Below are 23,789 nucleotides of genomic sequence, written 5' to 3' on the forward strand. Positions count from 1 at the left end.
AAAATACACTTTTAAGATATTTTGAGGCGTGAATGTAGTTGTGTAAACGTCAGATACCTGCTCGGTTTACAAGACATCACATATTTGCAAAAGTGCTCCGACGTTTTTGGAGATCTGACACCCACTAGCTCGAAGCTAACGGGAGGTCGAGACCTACTACAGCCGGGAGGAACACCGCTTTCCTTTGCGAGATCTCGCAAAAGTATTGCGAGATCCCGAGTTTGTTTTGTGAGATCTCGCAAAAGTCCGTCTTCATTTTTTTTTTTCTCCCATGTCCCCTGCGGGGCTCCGTAATGAACAGAGCAGAGTCATGTTAAAAAAAAAACAACAGTTGTTTCATTTAGTAAAGAGGATGCAAAGACAACTAAAAAGCCATACTCCTCACAGATTTCCACTCTGGTGAAGAAAGCTTCAATGGAAGAGAACTACTCCAGGAAATTTAGGAAGTAGTTTTTGTCAACTTTTACAGAGGAACAGTAGAACGCATCCTAACTGGAACCATCACAGACACAAAGAATGGGATACGGATGGCCCAGTATATGAAGGATTTGCAACGGGTGATTAAAATCATTCAGCCACATCAGTGATATCGGCGAGGTGCGGTTTCTCTGCAGAGCCCAAAGGATACAAGAAGACAATACCCACCACAGCCGCGCAGTCTGTTCACTCAGCTGCCATCTGGCAAGCAATGCAGATGTGTTCAGTGCTCTAGCACCAGACTTCAGAGCAGTTTCTTTTATTGGGCAATGAAATTATTAAATTCATCCTCCACACTCCCCCACAAAAATAGTTTTACGACTTGGTTATTTATTCATTCAATTATAATTTTTTTGTGAGTAACATGATGAGATTTCATCTGTAATTTCATTGTACATTTTTTGTTACATTATAATAATTAAACCGGTATCTTGTTCAAAGTCTTGAGTTTGATTTATCTCATGCCACAGTCACTGGAAGGGGTCCAAGCTTTATTGCACTGCAGAAAAAGGCTCTCTGACTGCACAACTTTGCCCTTTTTCTTAGCCTTGAACACTTAAAAGTTTTGGATGCTGCCCTCAACTTTCACTCTTCACTCGGAAATTACTTTGACTTTGCACTTTACTGCGGCAAACACTGCCACCGAGATGGCTTCTTCTAATGCAATTGCCAATTAACATATACCAACCAGCACATTCTCTGCTATAAAGACTGGCAATCAACACTTTAACTGAAGCAAGTTTCTAAAGAAACACAAGAAAATTAACAGGGTGGAAAGGCATCAGGAGTTTTTGGTCAAAACAGAAAGAAGAGGCAAAGCATATGAAACTTTTTCAATATTTCAGGAAGAGCACAGATATAATAGGAACTTCCACTGATCACATATCACAGTTACAATCACAAAGGTGATCAGTAGCACAAATAAGGAAGTTAAGAAATTTGGTGACATTAGTGCCTGAATCCAGGTTAAACCAGGTTGAGCAGCAGCTTAATGCTAACGTAATGCATTAGACTTTCTTTCTTCCAACCCCATACATGTGATATACAGTAATGGATTGTCTTATTCTCTGGGTCATCACTAATTAGCTTTGCTAAGGACAGATTTAGGCAGGAGACGTTCGTTAAGATCTTATCAGAAATCATGTGTTTAGTAATCAGCTTCCGTGCCTTTCATGGTTCCTTGTTGTATTGTTTTTCAGAGACTATCTCTTTATGTGGGGTGTTGTTATCATCCAGTATAAACTTAGAAACAATCAAATGCTTCTCCAAAAGTGTTACACTCAGACTTGTACACTGCAGATTTGAAGAGAAACTGTATGAAGAGTGACAAGTACCTAACAAAGACAATCAGAGTCAGCTGGAACGAGCACTAGTCAGACGTCAGCAGTAATCAAAAAGGATATGACACATACAGCATAGAGAGATGATGAGAGATGAAGTTTCACTGGTTTTCATTTATTTATTTGCAATGTATTTTACTGAAAACGACTTACAGTACACACAGAGAAATGCCCCCACCCTCCACCACCATCACCACCACCTTTTTTTCTGTTAATGTTCTGGAGACTGTTTTTTCTCAGTCAAACCTTATAGGACCCTGCTCCTAATCCAAACATCAAATGTGCTCCGACAAACATGAAAAATGAAACAAAGATAAAATAACTTAATTGATCTTTTATAATGGTTCCACACTTTATGTAATATTTACCACCCTGAGATAACAACAGGAAAAGACTAAAGTGAGACAGCTTGTTACTAGAGTTGAGAAAGTTAGATTCATTCATTAGTGTGTGGACTGAAAATCGAGCAGTTGCTGTTCTGTTAGTCGGACAATCCTTTAATCCATTACTGGGGGGGCGCAGAAAATAAGCCTAGTGTCAGTTCAGACAGGCCAAAAAGTCAAGCGCAGCTACAATCCTGACTAAAGTACTTTAGTGCATCCGAATATCAAATGCTGATATACTGCTGGATGCATTATTTAAGCTGCTTTAGCCTGCTCACAGCTACTTTGCTTCTGCCACTTGGCAACCCGCAACCCACCTCAGTTCTTTTTTCTATCAGTATAGTATCTATTGTCACGAGTTCCTTCTCTCTTGTTGCCAGTTGTTTCAAATTATGGTTTTCTAATACGCTGATTCTTTCTTGGACTTGTACAAGCACCTTACAGCCTCCCATTCACTGCTTAAAGAATTCTGACCTTTTTGTTCTATAAATCAAGTGATTAGTTCAGCAAGAGAAGATTCATCAGGTCTACTTTTAGTAAAACACATATTAGTAGCAGTGTGTGATTTACCCAGCACATGGACTGAGAAAAAGCTTCAGTGACGCTTGTTATAGATTCTACAACTCAAAATAACGGCAATACCAGAGCCGTACTTACAAATTTAAGTAACTGCAGGTGGAAATAACAATCTTCTTTTGACTTTGAAAATAATTAATTTATCTGATTTAATCCCCTCTGATAGGGAGGTGACACCATTTTCTCTCCCATATAATCATAGATACAAACTAAGCCACAACTCTATTTCCCTTCACATATAAGTGATAGTGTGTCCTGCAATAACTGATGAATCATGAGACGCGCAATAGCAGTGTGTACAGTGAGAATTTACTCACTACAAGGCCTACAAGGTGACCCTTTATAGAGCCTACACGCCAGTCAAACAGTTGGAGAGAATGCCTGATTTACAATGGTGGAAACTCTGTTTAATAATTAAAAATAATTGCTCCATCATTTTCCCTTATATGTTCATTTATGTTGTGATTAGGGATGGGTATCGTTTAGGTTTTATCCAATGCCAGTACCAAACCGGTACTTTTGAAATGGTGCCGGTGCTTAAACGGTGCTCGAACCGGTGCTTAAAGAATGGAGAACACAAAATTGGTCCAAAAACCTCTCATGTTCAGCTGTTTTTTTGTGAAAAGATAACAATGTTATCCTTTTCTGCAGCTATAGGGGATTTATGGTATCACTCTTGGCTGGAAGCAGTGCTTAATCAATGGAAAAAACACAAACTTTATCCAAAAACCTCTCATGTTTAACTGTTTTCCACTTTTTCTTTGGTCATTTTAACCTTTTTGGCCAGGGTGAAGCGAGTATCTGCCATCAAACAAGAAGACAGCGTCATGTAACTACGACGGTGTTTGCTAGTTCACCTTACTTGCATTAATGTAATAACGTGGTTAGCCTACTCAACGTAAATTACACACATGAAACATAAGCTATCACGCAGAGTAATAGAAAAAGCTGAGTTTAGAGGGCCTCTGAGGAAACCTCACAGTACCCGTTGTAACAAATTACACACCAACTCGTGATGACAAACGAAAAAAGTCGAGTGTTAAAGACAGATAAACACTAGCGTCTAGAGAATGAAAAACACGGAAATTATGCTTCGGCAGCGGGCTCGTCTCATATACAATACTAACCTCAACGAGCAGACTACATTTAACTCGCCACAACGTTAGCAGGTTAAGCAGGGGCCAGGACTCGTAGGCTACTATATATTGGACATTCGAAGGTTGGATAGAGAGGATAAGAGGAATTTGCAACGCAATTTGCCCTTAGAGAGTGGCGAGGATAAAAAAAAATCTAGGTGATACATTCGACAATTCCCATCACAATATCAAGAAATGCGATGGGCTATCGGTACCGGTGTGAGTCTCACAGGCACTATCAGGGTAATTACCCGCCGCGCATCATCATCCGTCATCATATCTGCTACACTGGCAGGCTTCGGGTTTTTGGGGGATGTTGCCAACTCTGGGTCCGATAACAGGCAACCCACCCGCAGTAGATGTGCTCGGTGTGAGGTCTCGCAGCAAGCTATCAAATACGGCGCATTTCTCGGCTTTTAACAAAATGCTATACGTCGCCAGGTGTTTCATCAGATTCGAGGAGTTACCTCCTTTGCACAGTATCACAGTATCACCTTAAAGCACTTGTTGCAGGCTGCTGAGTTTGCATCTTTTGCTGTGAAGTACAGCCAGAATTTGACCGCTTCACCTTGGGCATTTTTAATCTGTAGCTCTGCTCTAAAAGAACGTACGTACCTGGGCCCGCCTACTATCCTCGGAAAGGTAAAATGATTGGCTAGAATCCAAAGTGTATGACATCTCAGGAAAAAAAAGCACCGAAATAAAGCACCGAAATGTGCGCTGCTTTTCGGTCTGGTTAGTAATGGCTACCGGATACCGGTACCCATCCCTAGTTGTGATGTGATGAAATTTCAAAGATCATAAGATTTTTTTTATCCCTCATGCCTTTAGCCATTTGCATTCCTTTTTTTCCAATTATTTATCCAATTTTTCCCTTAACTTGTCACGTGGTTGTAGTCTGCCCTGGTTATTGTATAATAACCCCTCGAGATTAAATTTACTGTTTTATAAAAGCACGTTATTTTACACCACTTTTTTCCTTGTCCAGAATGTTGTGACGGCTCTGGTTTCCAGGCCTTGTTTTCATCACTGGCATTTTTTCCTAGGAGTGAGTAGACACAGATGTTTATTTGTTTTTTTGTTGTTGTTTGTGTTTTTTCCTGCTCTACATGTCTTCATCTGGCACAATCTAACTGGCAGGTACTCTTGATCAGTGCACCCGTGGGATCCCAGCAAAACAAATAAACATGGCCGCCCGAACCCTCCATATGCAGATGTGCCCCGTCTCATTCACAGATAGATCTGTGCTGTCTTCCTCCCACAGTCTCAGGCAGTGAACCTCACAGAGTGCATGTCACCCTCGTACACACAGTCGCACATGCGCAAGCAACCCATACACAAACACTGACTGTCAAAGCCCAAAGACACAACAGAGACAAATATGTCAGTGCCTCGGGCTTGGGCTGCGATCATCCCTATTGAGAAAGCTGTTGTGGTGTGAGGGGGAAAAAAACAATAACGTCTGCTTATTGATTCTGACAGTGTGTGCTGACACACACCGACTGTGCGTTTGTATAATCACATTGATGCTGTGGAATTTGTGAAAATGAATGATTCATGATTATGATGTTGGACAGTAGCTGTATTAAGCCCAGTCAATCATCTTCCTGCCATGTTTTCTAACGGAGGTTGTGTTTACTCTTGTTTTGACTATGATAGATAGCTAAAAGCCCTTGAGACGGAGGGCCATAAGATGCTAGTGAAAGGGTCCTTGAAGAACTGCAATACTTTTATGCTAAATTAAACTAATGATGTTCTTGTTTTGTTGTCCATCGTTTTGATAATGAAATTAATTAGGCCTTATCTTTTCCCACCAGACCATGTTTTTGTGTGCGTACACTTAAAACTACTGACATTTCTTTGCTTCGAATCTTCATCCTGTTCAACCATCTGCTCGTTTTTTGAAAACAGCCTCTCGCTGAACAGATTACTCATCGCGTTAATAGCGGCAAGCAAAACATGAGCATTAGCCTGGCTGCTCATCTTGATGTCGTGCTTTGGGACAAGCTCCCAGTGCCATGTCTTCGGCTCACTACAAATCATTACGTTTAAACATCATAATGAGTTTGTGACACTGACTGGAACCAGCAAGTCAGTTTAAACCAGATGCTATTATTGGATTCATTTCAGTGAAGAGCATTTCCCCAGTGATATACGCAAGTGAAGACACAGAAAAAGGAAAGACTAGAATAGGAAATTGTGCGGCTGGGATATTATACCCCAAGCACCTAGTAAATAAGAATTTTATTCCTCGAACAAACAATAAAATCAACGTGACAAGCAAGGATAAATAAATTGAATATTAAAGACAACAATGACACCAGGAGAAAAAAGAAAGAAAACACACTGGAATGATAAAATGTATACATGATAGAAAAATGCATAAATAACAATATTATAGCTTGATTTCACACCCACACAGAGTGAATCTCCCAGACAGGCATAGTGCTGTAAGTATTCTGGCTGGTGTTGCGCTTTGCCAACAAACATTGCCCGTTCTTTCTTTCTGGAAACTGGATTTTAATTGAATTTTAATTGTCTAAATTTGGATAATATCCGCCATTAGCGAGGCTACAATATAATTAGACATAAGTGAGGGGATTGGGAGTGGGTGGCACACAGGTTTGTTTTCTCTGCAGACAGAGACATGCTATGAGTCCACTCATTGCCCTATATGTAGAGCAAATGTTACTGTAAAAGATAAATGTGTTCTCCCAGTCATTCTAAATTCACAAATTGAAATCTCAAACATGGAGGCTATCAGAAGTGACCTTTCACTGACATTTGTTTCCACCTATTCTTATTAAGATTCTCCAAACACCTAAACACAGTCCCACTTTTATACCAGTCTAGGAGTTCACCTTGCATCACAGTGAGGCCACTTGTGATTACTACATTGATAAACTGAATTGAAAAATAATAGAGCTCAACATTTCATTCACAGATGGAAAGCAAACCAGTTCTGTTTGCTGACAAGAGCTCACAAAAATGCATGTAATGTAAACTAGAGAGTCAAGGAATCCACAATATTAGAGAGAAAACCACAACAATCACACAGTCCACTAGGAGCAAGCGTTAGGTGAAAAAACTTGCTTTCAATAAAAGGAAACATCTGGCAGAACCAGATGAACCAAATTCAAACTTAAATCCCATTCCCTGAATTCATTTATATACACATCCTCTCTCTATCTTAAGGATGAATCCTTATTTATGCAAATGCAATGCCGAGTGGACCTACCTTACCTTAAGATTAAGACTTAAGAAGACAAGATTGTGTAATACCTTGTAAGTAACTACAGTTAGAGCCTAAATCTCCTGAACTAACTTCAACCTGGAGTTGGGTACTATTGTAAAGGTTAAGTGTAACTGCAGCATAAAAGTCCGTCCTATATGTTCCAATGTGCCTTTTGTAACCACCTAATGGTCTAAAAATGTGTCCCACAATATTCATATATACGCCTTTACACGATTAAAGTAACATTTACTGATTTGTCCTATAAATTGAGCTGGTACTCTATGCGAGTGTTGTATTTGCAGTGCTGTCCAAGTTTTGACAAGAAGCAGTGATTGCTTGTTTAGGTTTTGTTTGCTGGGGGAAGCAGAGCATCTTTGTTATAGTTTAGAAAAGATCATAGTTTTGGTTGGAAAAAGCCTTCAGTGTTGACTCAAAATGTGATGTGAACGCACGTTTTTTTAATCACAGACTCCACCTGCTTCTGAGAAACAACAGCCATAGTTCATTCTTACAGGAAAATGTAAACACGAGTTGTTTGAGGCATTTGAAACACCAATCAAGATTGTTGTTCCGGTAAAGGCCGCCTTCACCAGAACATACGCTCGCTTGTTTGTGTGTTCAGACCCAAAGGGAACACTGAAAAGGTGAAATCGAAAAGGCAAGCAGTCTGCAATTCAGAAAGGAGTTGTTTCGTCCTCTAAGGTCTCTCTTAGTATTCACAGTGTGTTTCTCCTCGATCGAAGGCAAAACTGAAGTTGTATTTAAGTTGTAGTATTTAACCTAAACAGAACTATCATGGCTTTTTCAGATTTCACAATCCCAAAGGGTTAAACTATAATTCATGCTCTGACTTTTACCATTTTTGAGTATGAGAAGAATTTAACAAGGTCAGAGGTTTAATCTCGTCTGTTTAAGACTCGTTTGTGTCACAGTATTAAAGAAATCCCAAATGAGAAAGAGAAAGGGTTGTCTTTGACACATATTCAAGGAATCAATAAGTAAACAGAAGAAGTCCAATAATTCATGCATACTGTTGAGCTGCATACACACTGGAAGTGGTACACTTATCATCCATTGCTTAGAAAAAGACGGGTGGTTGCTTGCAAACATCCCTGGCCGCAGTTGCCTAGGTGACCCTGTAATGTAGTTACTCCCAGGTCACATATCAATCAACAGTATTCTTCTCTCTAATTGGTAATCACTTTAGCCACTCGCCTGGAAATTGAGAAAAATATTTTCTTGCTCCCCCCCCCGCCCCCTTCCCATTGCCAGTGGTTATTTTTCCCATAGTCGCTTGAAGTCATAAAATATCATTGCTGTTCTATGGTCTCTGGTCACTATGTTTCTGCAAATTGCATCTAGTTTGAACATAGCTTGAATTCAGGAAGGCCACAAAAGTCAAGCTAACCAGTAGCTGATCAACTGATCAGTTCCATAACCTTTCTATTGGCAAATTTCATAATGAGGAATGCTATTTAAGACTGCAGTCACACAAGCCCAAATAACGACCCTCTACCTCTGGTAAGGAATAATGTTTCTCTAGCAGTTAGTTGGGAAATGGTTGCAGGAAGTTTTTGGGCTGCCCTGGAACCTCCTTGAAATTGCTTTGGTAATTAGCAAAACTTGCCACAGCTTCTCACACTTTGAATGGAAGACATCCACTTATCTGTCTGTACTCACCATGCAGTACAGAAAATGTAAAAAGTACAACACAAACCAGAAATGGGGACTGTTTCTAGAGTAATTCTAGAGTAAAAGTTGCACCTTTTGAACAGTGTTTGCAGACAAGTCAGCATCTTTCATGCAAACTATGACCATCCACAACAAAGTGCTAGCTGCCAAATCAACTGCAAGGAGGATGTTGGTGCAACTTCCATAGCACCTCTATGCAGCCCTCTTCCTTCCCAGCTCCTCTTTTTCATCCTGTTTCTTTTTGAGAAATGTTTCCACACCTTCACATTAAGTACTTGTTTAATGGTGTCATAATCAGCACTTTGTTTTGGTGAGTTCCTCCTAACCAAATAAGAAGTACTTATTTTATTGATTAATTTGGGTTGGTACATGTTTGAGATCTAGTACTTGGTTATTAAGCTGGTGTTGGTTTCTATATACACTTTGATTTTATTTAGATCCTGAAGATATCTTTATGCTGTCTGTCTTCTCTGTGCCAGGTCTCCCTTGATGGAGAACGTGTTGATCCCTACAGGCTCTTGAGAAAATGATAAAATCCTTGTTCATGCTGGGGTCGAGTGTGGAGATTGTTTTGCGGTAGCAGGTTCACTAGTTCTTAACAGCTTCCCATCGTGTTGAAGTGTTCTCGAGAGAGACACCTGTTTATTCCCTTCTTTATGGACCCAGCCATCAGTTAAAAGCAGAAGACATAAATGTATCCTCCCCACAGCTGTTTTTTTCCTGGGGACCATTCACTTTTATGAAGACAACCGAGGATTTGTTCCGCTCAAGAGGGATTTAGCTCTGTCTATTGGTATTAAAAATAAATCTCTCCTTGTGTTGCTGTTGCAATATTACATTTTGCCAGGGAGGCTCCCTATCATTTCTCTGATAACACCATGCTAACGAGTATGAAACACCCAGTGGAGAACACTAATTCAAAAGAGCGTTAAACCTGACCCAGATGATCAGAAGTCAGCAGTGGGATGAGGAAACATAGTCGTAACGTCCAACTGCAAGAGCAGCGAGGGATCAGATAAGATGTCTTCCAGCAGGTTTGTCGTGACCTATTTATCTTTGTCTCGTTTATGCACAGGGGACCTGAAGATTAAACATAACCTCTGTTTTGAAAAACCTCGGCTTGACCACGAGGATTATTACTCACTGATAGCTGAATCCATTTAAACTGGAAATTTTATCCTCAGGCCTGTTGGCTGACTTTAGCTCAGTGAGTTAAAGTTTCCTCACAGAGATATATTACTGTAAAACAAACACAGTGCTTTTAGACATTTCCTGTGATGCTAACAATGCTCTGGTGGGTTACACAACCATCCCTTTCCTATGTGTCATCCTATGTGGCATACATCAGTCATAAAGTGAAAGTAATTACAGAGGTTTTTATTGCCCTAGATTGAGGCGAGAATAATTACATTGTGTATTCAAGCACTACCCAGATGGTTGCTGCATCAAGCCTCTCAGTTGATATTTATTAAAGCGTGAGTGCATGGTTTATATTTTTAACTGTCATGGTTAAGTGTCAGCTTGGTCTTTTTAGGTACAAATGCCAAAATCTATAGGGGGTGGGTTTAAGTTGGGGGAAAAATACAGCTAAATCTACACACTATATTTTTTTGGTTATAGGGCTGCAAATATGTTAAATTCAATTCCAGAAATCACAAAAACACATGTTTGGCAACTCCTTTGATATCTGTAAAATGCTTCGCCAAAAGATTAAAAGAGCCATGAAGATCTAAATGTTACTCAGTTCAATTTTTCCCTCATTACAAGTTCTGATATCTTAAATAAACCATCATGTTTTGCAGCAGTGATCACGCACGCAGTCAATAAAAATATATTTTAAAGATCTTTTATTTTGAAAAGAAACCTTATTAGAAAGTGAAATGAAACACTGGACAAAAGTATGATGTTTATATCAGTGCTAATGAAATATTCTTTTTATATTTTTATGGGACCATCGTGTGATGACTTCATCAACATTCGTATATTGTTTTATCTTTATGTCTACAGTAGGCATACTCAATTATCTGTAGCCAATGACTTTTTGCAGGGGATTCAATTTTCCAGAGATCTCTCAAAATTATAAATATTATTTTTGATACAACTTTTAATGCAAGATACCACAGAAACTATTGATATTCTGAAGTTTTTCATTCTAAATACAATGAGACACATTAATGTGATTTGTGTAAGCAGAGTTTCTGTTGGCTCAAAGATAACGTGGGTGGGAGTAAAGGACACAGTATGCTTGTTTTGGTATAAATTGCTCCCATCTGTAGATTTGCACCTGTCATCTGTCTTGTGTTTTTTCTCTACTATGATCAAAGAGCAAACTAAAAATACAATTCCACTTGAAGACAGAGTGCCTTAGTTGTTTGTCTTGGGTTATGCTGACACTCGAGACATTTAGCAATATTTCCTGGATTTAGCTTTTTGAACACTAAAATTTGCCTCACTGAAGAGTGCTTCCTTTATTCTTTGTGACCCTTTTTAAATAATAGAGTACAATTTTATAATTTATAGCTAAATGATTTTTATGGACCTTTTGGCTGTTGTCTCCCAGAAGCTTCCAGACCCTTCTTTGAGAACCACTGCTCTGCTATGCTTACTGCAAATGAATTCTTTCCTTTTATTCACAGGGATTCACATTAAGTGAATTTAAAGGATTCCTCTGCTATAAAATGTTGTGATTTTTGATAATAATGAAAAACAATGGTTTAAAATGATAAAAAAAATTCTGCTCTTGATTATACTCTTTGTGTCTGTGAGTGTGCTTAGGTTTGAGTGATATAAATTTCATTGGATGGTGAGCATGAGGGTCCACATGGACATCTGCTTCTCTGCCCGTTTGGTACAGAGCTGTGGCAACGTAACACAACCAGTGCAGAGAAAGAGCCCATAAGAAGTGTTCTTGCTCAGCACCCACAGATTAAAGATTTAGTCAGATACATTGGTTTTATCAAAATTACTATTTTCTTAGGAGTAAATCTTTTTAGGTTTAGACTTCATGCTCTTGTGTTTTGATGAATGTATAAAGAGATTTTGTTTTTGCTTAGGTGTCCAGACGGTCCTCGCCCAAGCACAATGAGACCATGCCAGCTGCCCTGCAAGAAGGACTGTATCATGACCCCATTCAGTGACTGGGCAACGTGTCCAATTACATGTGATGCAGGTATGAAGGAAAAAACAACGATTCATGCTCATAGATAACTGTTGTTGCTGCTGTTAAAAAATTCAAGAGTATTGAAGAAACAAAGTTTCCAGCACAACTTCCCCTGCTTCTTTGCACACACAGAAGAACATAAAGTCTAAATAAGTAAAGTCCTCTCCGACAACTTTCCCATTAAACCAGCTTATTCATGGTATTGTATTTTCATCATGCATCTTTAATTTCATTCTCATGTTTTTATCTCTTATTTTTTATTTTTACATTTTCTTAGCTTGTACTTTTAAATAATAAGCATCTACATACATGTTACTTTTCTTCATTCTATTTTTTGTTTTTGTGTCACTTGTACTGGTTGTATATGACATTGATGGGGAAAACTTAAAACACTGCCCTTCATTTAGATTTGTCCTGTTTAAATGCTAAACAGGGTGTGTACCAGGTTTTGTTTTTTATAGTGGACACTCTCCAAGACTGGCTTTATACCACATGACCACATGGCCTAGCCTCCTTGCTGGTGTCTGGTTGGTGGATGAGCACATTGAACATATGTGATTGGTTGTTTAATTTTTTTGCTTTTTAAAATGTGGCCTGTAACATGTTTTGCCCTTATAAAGGCTGCAAGCCGAAATAAACTGGTCAAATCATTAAATTGTTCTTTATACTGAAAATGTTGCTGGGCCTCTTTAGACTTTCTTGGAATTGGGTGAAGTTGTGCCAAACTCCTCTACGTTGTAAAAAGTACTTTATTCAGTCAGTCAGGCCTTGGTGGTTTCAGGATAGTCACAATATTTCCAATCATAGTTGACAGAGGTGACAATAATATGCCGGTAATAACATAATAATAAAAGATAACAAAATGGAAAACACAGAAGCTAATTTTAATTGACTAAGTGCAACAACTCTAGAGTTGGGTTGGCCTACACTGAGCTGAAGACAATGACTGTCACATAAACACATGCTCTCATGCCTCGTTACAGATCATTAATTTGATAGACTGGCATGTAGGACAACATTTGGGCTGACCTCCGTTAGTGGGCCTGGCAAGTCTGCTTGCTCCAGCCAGCAAGTGGTTGGTGTTGTTGTTTTCAAGCGGTGAAAGGAAGACGTTTTCAGATGAGGTCACCTTCGTCAGGCGGCCATTGCCCAAGCTGTTGAGTGGTGGCAAAAACATTAAGTTGATTTACGACTGAAAATCATTATCATCCGTATTTTGATGACCTTCTCCTGTGACACGGTGGCATAAATCTCTTCGGTCTAAGCATGCTTTACTGGTGGCAGTGCATTTTAATTTGATGCTGTTGATATCTTAACCTTGTGCAGAGAATTACACACCACCCACGTAGAAAGGTTTGAAGCAGAGTATAGGGCTATCCAGAGGCTTGTTTCAACTTAATGAACTACTCGAGGGCATCGCCACACATGTAAATACCATAAATTTAATCTGAGTCAGTTCCAAGGTCTAATGGGATTTTTCCGCATCATCGTTGTTGGCTTGATATCCCCAGTAATCACAAGTGTGCGCTTTTGACGCTGGCTGTCCAATTAGAATTGGCAGTTGCAGTCTCCAAGTCCATTCTTCAAGGATTATTAACAGAGTAGTCAGCTTATCATTTTGACATTTTTCTCATCACTTTTCCATCATATTTCTTAATTTAATTCATTAATTGTCTGCGTCCCTTCAGCTGGTATTGCTGTGAAGAAAAAGCAATCAAGGAAACGTCTTATCATCCAGATGCCATCCAACGGAGGGCAGGAATGTCCAGAGGTACTCGAAGAAGAGAGGGACTGTGAGGTCCCCAAAATCTGTCCCGGTTTCAGGTAAGCGCACGACAGCCGCCTTCAGGTGTCGACAAACACTGTTGTTGCTGTTTGAATGTTTTGTCACATGGACAATGTACCCGTGGGTTTTAAAATGTTTAAACCTTGAGGCTCATTGCACAGATTTTTGTTGTTGTTGTTTTTTGTTCTATGCTCTACTTTTGTGTTTAAATGGTTTTCACTTGCAGCCCTAAAAAGCCAAAATACAAACCAACAGCATATCCCAAACAGCCAAGTTTTAATTTAATAATTTATTAGAATATTTAACAAACATCAAAAGATTCAACTATGATATAAAGATACAGATTTTCTCTACACCTGCAAACTCTGTCAGTCTGACTTTCTGCTCCCACCTCTCAAAATACCAGCTGCATGTGTTTATTTATAGGTGCACACTTTCTTGTTAACTCCTTGTTTGCCACCATGAGAGACAAAATAGATGTAAGTTATGGACTAACTAATGAGATAAAGTAAAAATAATGTCAGCGTTTTGTCTTATTGGATATCTATGCCAGTCTCATCAGTCTCTTTGGCTTTAATTTGTGTTCAAATCAAAGCCTTTGGTCAGAAATGAATAGTTTAGTGATGAAAACTGGAAACGAGGTTGTTTTATCAGGAAAAATTAGGGGGGGGAAATCCAATAATCCAGTTTATTAATTTCAGACTGTGACATTTCCGTGGTGTCGAGAGTTTATCTTAGAATATAAATTGAAATCTTTTTTCCACCGCAATTTAACTTTTTTCCTTTACTTTTTTCTAATAAATGTTATTCAAAAAAGTGTGAAAATAAAGGTGAAAGTCTACACAGTTTGATTAAATATGACAAAAAAGCAATAAGTGGTAGCGGGGTTTTACTCTGTGATAAAGAAACCTGGATATTCTGGTTATATAAACCAAGCTGTGCCATGTAGCTGTGCTATCCTTTCTTATGGTGACAAGGTGCTGCAACCAACTTGATTCTATCTTTGTGGTGAGCAGGTATCTTCCTGGTGACTCGTTGATTAAACCACAGAAAAAAACGTTTCTAAACTGAGCACACTGTAATGGATGACTGTAAATACTGGCCAAACAAATAGTTTGTGTGTAGTTTAAGAGCTTTTAAAAAGCTAAAAAATCCAAAAAAAACCCCAAACTATAACACATGTTCTGTGTTTAATAAGTCATCAGTCAAATCATGTTTAAATGCCATTGAAATATGCAGCACTTTGCATCATGTATAACATAAATGTTAAAATGAGAATAATTCATTTAACTGAAGAGGGACTATGATGCTTGACTAGACATGTAACTGCTCTAGCTATGACAACCTGATGTTTTATTTCACAATGATGTAACTTTTATATGATTTAATATGCAGCTCTTGAAAACTCCCAAGTGTTAGTTTGCTTACAGGTCCAACCTGAACTTCACCTGTTTAGAGACTTAGAGAGAGCTTTTTATTGTCATTGTGCAGTTTCTTGCACAGCGAAATTGGGTAGCTGAACCACAAAGGTGCTAAAGTAAGAAGAAGAGAAACCAATATACAACGAAGGCGGAATAAAATAAAAAACAGTGTATATGTATACATATATGTGAGTGGAACTATATACATGGTGTATGTGTAGGAAACATTGAAACAGACTGGGACCAAAATAATTGCACATGAGCCAAAAATATTGCACAGAACATGGAAAGACTGAGATATTGCACATAGATGATCAACAGCAGTGTCAGGGTGGATGTGTTGGGGAAGTCTTTACACACTCTTAGTTTGCATTAAGAGTTCTGCCAGCCCACGGGAAGAAGCTGTTCTTTAGTCTGTTGGTTTTGCACCTGATGGATCTGAGCCTTTTTCCAGAGGGCAGGATGTTGAAGAGGTGGTGGTTAGGATGGAGGTGGTCCTTTATAATTGCCCTGGCTCTGGAGAGACATCTTGAGCTGGCAATTAAGTCCAGGTAGGGGAGTGGACAGCCGACCACCTTCTCTGCAGTTCTGATGACCCTCTGTAGTCTCTTCTTGTCAGCTGTTGTGCAACCACAAATGTTTGTTTATCCACAAATGTTAGTTTTTCATGTTTTTACTGTAATCAAAGGACAGTTTGTGAACTTTCTTTTTTTTTTTTTACTTGATTTTTGCATTTTTATTTTTATTTTGTTTGTTTCTCATTATACCCCCATATCTGGAACATAAATTATTTTATTTACTTTTTTTTTTTATCCTTTATTGATTTATTTAACCCATAATTGATTTTTACTGGCTTGAGTACAGTCAATGAATATACATCGACTGTATCAAGGTGTTTGGATCAGATCTAGTTAGAAAGGGGTTGGTAAAGTCGTTGATTAGACTTCATTCCCACTTCATTTTAATGTTTTAAGCCCTAAAAACAAACAAACCTTCAGATTTTTATGGCTTTTAAGTTGTTCATCTTTTTAGCTTGTAAAGCTAATGTTAGCACTATTAGCCAACATCATTAACATAGTTTTTATTATCATATCTGACTTTAAGGTGTTTCTTTGTAAAAGATATATTGTTATAAAGACTTTTATGGGCATATCTATAAAAAACATGGGCTGACATGAGCAACATTGTGCTTACTCAGGATGTGAGTGTGACATAACAAATGGCTTAGATGCACTTGACAGCTCATGCTGAACATTTTTGTGGAATGTGCTGGAAATAGAAGTTAAAAAAACAAATAGTATGTTTTAGATTCTAAAAAATAAATAGTTGGAGAGAAGTGAGTACATTGTAATCTTGGATCAATGGAGCTGTCATATACTGATTAGAAGTAAAAATATGTTGTCTTAAGGCTGGATGAGCACATGACATTTAAAGAAAGTGTCAGTTTTCTAGTCCAATCACTGGTTAGAGCATTGGGCTCTGCAGTGAATAAAGGCAAGTGTGTGCAAAGGGAAGCGTCGAATGCTTCAGAGCAGAATTATCCAGATCAGAGACTTACTTAAAAGATACCGGGACATTGCACATTGACATCTCTGGGGTCATGAGTTAAAATTGTTATTTTATTCAAGCAGCTTGTCATTCATTCTTCAGAACAGATTACTTTGTGATACTGAGGAGATTAGAAGCAATTTATCACCTGCATATAGATATAAAGAAAAATCGTGAAGCAAAAAGAAGACTTTCATTATAGAACCTCATCCATTTGAATTCTTCTGGTTATCCACATCAAGGTCACGAGGGGGAGCCTATCTCAGCTGTCACAGATTGAAAATGTCATGTCAAGTGCAATTTTAACAAAACACAAAGATCCCTGTGTGCAAACGTATGTTCAGGAACCATTAGCCCAAAAGACACACAATATCAGAGGAGGAGAGGCATTTTTTATTTGTTGCGTGTACTAAGTAAAATTGAAACGGACAGTCATTTTTGGATTGCTGTGTCTGAGGACAAAAGGGGTGGACTTTTTAGAAAAATGTCCTCCATCTGTGCTGCCCAAAAATTTCTAATTTTGCAAAATAAATATTTGATCACTGCCAAACTTTTAAAGTCTTACAAAGAAAGTAGGTTTGGGCACTCCTGTGTATTGGCCTGCACAATATGCGGAAAAGCTGACACTTGTGATAACATAGTCGAGTATAACAGGACCTATACAGAGCCCAAACACTGAAAAATGCAAAATACAATAACATATTTTAAGCTTGTTCATATTTAATAGCAATGTGCTTTTTGTTTTGCATGTTCATATTACAGTGATGATGAAGCATGATTTCATGGTCAATACAAGAATGTATTACACAAAAAAGACAAAAAACAAAGGCAGGATTAAAAGTAGTTCAAAAGTGCTGCTGCAAGTAGCTGTTATTGATGAATAAACATCATATAAAGACAAAAAAGACCCCAAAAGATCAGCATCTATCCTTTTTCCTTTGAAGCAGCACCGCAGGTCTTCTGTGGGTTTAGACTGTCTTTGTCTTCTTTCTAATTCCAGATTAACTCTCTGATGGTGACATCATGGTTAGGTGGTGGCAGCAGACATACCTGTTGCAAGACTCTGGATGTATGTGCATGGTTGTTTAATGAGACCCTTCCCTGATACTGTGTGAAGAATACAAATTCAAACAACAGCACAGACCCCTTTATACTTTACTCTTTATTTAGACTTTCTCTTTAGATACGGCACAGTCAGCAACACCAGTGTTTATTTTACTGCCAATTGCTATCCAGCAATCCTATGTTATTCTAAGTTGGTTATTCTGCAGCCACTCTGCATCCGTCTATGAATTTCACTTTTATTTGTGCAGGCACACTGTGTGTAAGGCTTTCAGTTCAGATTCATTTATATGGTGCCAATATAAGTGCCAAAATGTTGCCTCAAGGCCCACATTCGGATGTAATGGTTATTTTCGACCAAAACGGATTATTTTCAATACATTTAAATGTTCAGATTTAAAAAGTAAATAAATAAAAATCGGTTATGTACATTTTCCTTGTTTGAAATAGTGACCAGATAACATTTAATGATGTGTGCACTATATCTGAAAAGTTGGAAATGGCATATTTTTCTCAAATCACTCAGCCTCATTGTGCTCAGACTTGATTAGATTTGTACCTGTAAAACAGCTGCTGTGGCTGTGTGAGTCATAATCGTGCCTTTTCATTAGTGTAATTGTTTTTTCAGCACAAATCACTGTTACCTGTCTGGTCAGGCAGACCTTTTCTCTTATTTTCGCAACACAGTGCATTTTTCCTAAATTTCCTAGATGTGCAAATTTTTCTTTTCAGTGCTTAGAGACACGACAAGTGATGTTTCCAGTTCAGTCCTGTGTGCTTTCACAGTGTGCTAATCATTAAGAAGTAGGTTATAATCCAGGAAAATTATGTAAACCAACCAAAGCAGTGCGTATCATAAAGGCTGTTTTGCTTTTCACAGTTCTGCCTAGCTACACTGCATCGCTTCAGTTGTATTTTATCATGTTTACGCCTGTACAACGAGACAGCTGGTGCAGCACTTATTGCTCCTTTTGGTCAACCTCAGAGAAACGATAGAACATCCGTGGAAGACTTAAAAATCATCTAGCATGCTTGTCTTTCTGTTGGAAAGTCATGAGGTTTTCCAGATGCAGAGTTGGTTTTCATTCATGATGACATGTCATGCAGGACTATTTCCAATGTAATACCTCATCCAGATGTGGCCTTAACTGGGCTGATACTCTGTGGGCAGAACACAGCATTACTGTGCTGTAAATGAGTTTATTCTATTCAGACTCTGACCTGGTGCTTTGCAAGATGTTGCTGTGTTAATGAATATTATTGTAGCAATTATATGTATGTACTTGTTTTATTTATTCTAGGTGGAAAACCCACAAATGGAGGAAGTGCCAGCTGGTCACCTGGTTTCTCAGACAGGACACTCCGGGTGCACAAGAGACCTGTGGACCAGGGCTTCAAACACGAGGTATAGAAACAAATTTCTCCGTCCCCTGTTTCCCCCTGCATCGTCCCTGAGCCATTCCTAATCACCCTGAATTTAATTTTTGCTCATTGCGGAGCATCTGGAGCCCAGCCATGAAGCAGCAGATGGATGTGCCAAGGTTTGGAGAATAGGCCAATTTAGTTAGAGTACACATCAAATCCTCCCACTCACACAACATGGCCCAAACTGAAGATGACACTCCTATAAACATCAGCAGTAAAAGATATTTTTCTTCTTTTTACTTTTTTCCTCCAGTTGTTTTTATTTTATTTTTTTATTTATTTGTAATCCTCTAGAGTTTGGGAAGGAAATGTGCTCACACCTTATCATCCTCCTCTTGAGACTTGTTTGACAGCTTGGCTTGTTTCACTGCTGGCTTTTTTTTCCCACCTCGGGCTCTTGTCATGCAATTTTAATCGAATATCTCTTGCTCAAATTTAGAAGAAGATGCTGCACCGTGCCTATAGCACACAACAGCCCAGACCCCTGTTCATATCGACTTCACGCACAAGTGACAAGTACTTTAAAAGAGTTGTGGCTCTCTCTCTTTAAAAGCATATTTCCTCTCGCCATTTTATAGAGAATGGGTACACTATAGAGTCCTAGGAGGCTTTCATAAAAATCCAATTTCAGGGGGGTCACGCAGAATGATCAATTTCATTTCCAGCTCCTATGGAAAGCCATTATTAGTGCTTATTTTTCTGTCTCGCCTTTGCTAGCTTGCATTAATGGACAGAAGAATCGGTTTATGAAAATGCTTTAAGGTCCATTATAGACCTTATTTTTCCAGATTCTGTGCAGCTTCTCTGTGACTTGATGCCATGTGACACTTGAAGTTCAGACTCTCCTGCACTGGTTTTCACACTTCTGTCACTTCCAAATGGCAGAAATCATTTTGTCATCGACTCAGACCAAATGAGACACGCTGTCCTTTCTGGTCCGTGTTTCCTGACAGCGTATTGTGTTGTTTACCTGGAAAGAGGCTTTCCTTAGAGGGTGGAAAAACCCTATAGTGGCATTAAACACACAGAACAGAGGGCTTGTGCTGTTCTCTTTCTCTTTCTTGAACACAGCCACTCTGTCACACACATACACACACACAACAATATAAGACCTGACCTAACACACCAGCCGACGGAGGCTTTCCAAACCAATAGCGGTGCCCACGGGGGTTCAGCAAAATGTGCTTAGAGATTGATTTCTCTATGAAGGTACAGCCCTGCAGAATGTCTGCATCACAAGAAAATGAAATATTGCAGCAACACAAGTACTACCCTTTATTGAAAGAACAAAGGAAAGGATGATGCAGTCAAAGACAAATTGACTTCTGGGCTTTAAACCAATTGAGGGAGAGATGCTTTTGTGTCTGCTCTTTTCTTAATTGTTATTAAACCCCCCTGAGAGCTAATCTGAATCGTAAAGTTCTGATCTATTTTTCATCCGCTCCCTTTAAATCTATATTTCAAGTCATCGTGCTCACGAGTGGGTTAAGAACTCCTAATTAAAGGGGCCCTTCAGTGATTTCACATATCAAAGTCATTTCACTTGTCACAAGAACTACTTGGCCTGTCAGAGGTTGTAGGATGTGTTGTGTAGTTCTGAAAGAGCTTTATCTATAGCAATAGACATTTTGGCTTCTATATGTTATTTTTATACTTGTATTCATATTCTTTTTTTCCCCTTTATTTTTTCTTACTAAGAAAAATTTTGTCTGTGTTCTGCTGCTGGACACTAAATTTTCCGGAGGAACCTACCCGTGGGATTAATAAAGATCTATCAATCGATCTATCTATCTATCTATCTAGCCAATTGACAATGTTAGTGCACTAGCAATAATATCTGATTTAATTAGGTGATAATTTTTACAGATTTTATATTGACATGATGAAAAAAAATTTATAATGCAGAAAAAATAAATTGGGTATAGCTCTATAGTAGCTCTGACTCTGACAGCACATGTAGCAGAGTAGCATCATAGCTGAACAGAAGTTAATTATTGGTCTTCCTGGCCCTTATTGAGCAAAGGATTAGGACTGAGGAGTGAACAGCTCTCCAGTCCCCTCAGTTCCTTTCTTCTTTGTGTGTTTGTGTGTGTGTGGGGGGGGGTGGGGGTGGGGGGGGTATTTAGCTTATTTCATTTACTATTAAATTAGTTTAGAGGGGAAAGTCCTGGCTCCTATAGTCTATTGTGTACCGGGCCAAGACCCAAATGGTTTATTTATCTTTGTTTATAAGTAACATCATTTGTTGGTTAAGCGAATCTTCAATGTGGCATCCTCTTTATGAATTGTAAGCTTAGAGTAATGTTAAGTTTCATTTTGTTTTCTGGTTGTGGCCATAAATAGAAACCAAGCAGTGCCAGTGTTACTAACATGCTCTTGTGACTTACATAACTGAAAGGTTATTCAGGTGATTTAATGAACCCAATAGTGTTTACATATATAGAGAGAGTTTATAAATACATATAAAGATATGTATTTATAAATCTATATAAATCCTATTAGCATAGTTAGTGATATCTGAAGTTTTCACTCCCTTAAATTTTTCTTGGCCGACAAAAATCTTTTATTAGTCAAGCTTTACCTCTATTAAATGACTTCTGCAAGTGCTAAATGTATAATATACTATATTGCCTTTTTAAAACACAGCAATATCATGAGGCAAAAATATCACTTTTGCTGTCTAGTTTTTATCTGTGCAGTAAAAATATAACATCAAACTACAGTCAGCAGATATTTCTTGCCATAGGAAACCAAATGTGCTTATAAGCCCGTCTGCAACTCAACTCACCTTAACTTTATATATTGTGTGCATAATGCACAAATAACTGGAACACTGGTTGTTAAATTATTGAACTATTAGAGTCAAGCTTTCTGACCTAAATACTGAACAGGTCTGAGACTGGGAGGAGATACAAACCCAGCCTCAGGAAGTCACAAGCTAGTGTACTCCGAGTGTTGGTCCCAAGCCTTAATAAATGGGAGGAATGTGTCAGGAAAGGCGTAAAATCTGTACCAAATCAAAGATGCAGATCCGTGTGCCGTGGTAGGCTCTTGGGAAATAAGGGATTAGCTGAGAGTACCTTGCTGAACTTTTCCTTCCTGTAAAATTTAGACATTTAACGTAAGTGAGATTTCCGTGCTTCATTGCGGGGAAATCTACTGTGGTTGAACTGGAAGCAACCACCCTATATGAAATATGAATGACCCTTGCGTTTATATTTTTATTGTGCACAAATACAACATATAAGTGTGTTTCTCATTTTGGAATTGCTGAATGTAGAGCTAAATACTTTATATTTTACTACTTTTTAGGACATTTTGTTTTGTCTACAAAATCAAAATATGCTGTGATGAAGTAAGATTCAGAGGAAGTCCTGCAAATGGAAAATGTATCAAAAAAGTAAAGTAAACTGTGACAGTAACAGTCGTGAAAAATGGTCATCTCAACTTGAATGTTTTTGTTTTTTGTTGACACTAGTGTTCCTATAAACATTCAACTTTTGATTACCTTTCAACAATGTCTTTAACTTTCCATTCATGTTACGACTTCCAATCAATCTGTTGAAACAATCAGTCATTAAATCACAATGTTTAAAGTTCTAATGGGGTCTTCTGACCTGACTTCCTCTCATTCTTCCAGCCGTGTCCTGCCGCCAGCTGGACGGGACGCAGGCCGATATCAGTGAGTGTCTGAAATTTGCCAAGGCCATGCCTGCCATCACTCAGCGCTGTCAGCTCCCCTGCCAGGATGACTGCCAGCTGACCAACTGGTCCAAGTTCTCGTCTTGCACAGCTGACTGTGTGGGGGTCCGCACCAGAAAGAGGTCATTGATAGGTGAGGACAGAGCGGCATAGCACAAACAATGCACTGCTGTGAACCGTTTTCAGGCAGACTTATTTGCATTGGAGTTTAACATTTGAGGAGTGCAAGAAGATTTGAGCAGCGCTCCAACAGAGGAGTTTTAAAATGAAACACAAGGTAAAAAATCTCTGCATTTAGTTTTTGACAGCTAAATGTTCTGGTGGAATTAAAGCAACAAGTCTAGGAGAAGACGTCTGCCTTTGTGATCAGTGTCAGTGTCACCAGGGGGTACGTCGTGCATTGCAGTCATGTGTAATAGTGTAAAGAATTAAGGTACCTCCACAACTGTGCACAGAGGTTACAAAGTCAACCCGAAACTGTGAGAAAGTGGATTTGAGAAGCTTTTGTTATCCAGTGATGTGAATTTTAAGTACCTTTTGACCCAACCACCTATGTGTAAGAGAGCAGACGGATCATTAGTAAGTCATAAGTCAGGTAATTACTCTTTTAGAGACATGCTTTCATTGTTTTTAGTTTTTTAGGAAGGGGAAAGTGTGGATTTTGTGGTTTAGCCACTATCCTGTGGTTCAAAAGCATTTTTATTAATACCATGACTGCCCACTACCTCCTAGTTCATTTCTTTTTAGCCTTAGTAAGTTTTTCTTTTTACCAAATCTAAAATAATTGTGGTTGGTGTAACATTTGGATCCCAGGGTGGAAGAAGCATTCATTTCTTCTGCCTGTTG

At 38.6% G+C, this 23,789-nt stretch overlaps 1 protein-coding gene across 3 annotated transcripts in view; it reads left to right on the forward strand.

Annotated features, from left to right (window-relative positions):
• Positions 1–23,789, forward strand: part of LOC102307381 (thrombospondin type-1 domain-containing protein 7A) — a 205,616-nt gene that overhangs the window by 117,783 nt on the left and 64,044 nt on the right. For all 3 annotated transcript variants that reach the window (XM_005942851.2, XM_005942853.2, XM_005942850.2), the window contains 4 exons: positions 11,893–12,008; positions 13,688–13,823; positions 19,118–19,221; positions 22,882–23,076. In XM_005942851.2, the coding sequence (XP_005942913.1) occupies positions 11,893–12,008; positions 13,688–13,823; positions 19,118–19,221; positions 22,882–23,076 (551 nt within the window). The remainder of the gene's footprint in view (positions 1–11,892; positions 12,009–13,687; positions 13,824–19,117; positions 19,222–22,881; positions 23,077–23,789) is intronic.

This window comes from Haplochromis burtoni, unplaced genomic scaffold (assembly GCF_018398535.1).
Source record: "Haplochromis burtoni strain Fernald_Lab_line unplaced genomic scaffold, NCSU_Asbu1 Contig_351, whole genome shotgun sequence".
NCBI classification, from domain to species: domain Eukaryota; kingdom Metazoa; phylum Chordata; class Actinopteri; order Cichliformes; family Cichlidae; genus Haplochromis; species Haplochromis burtoni.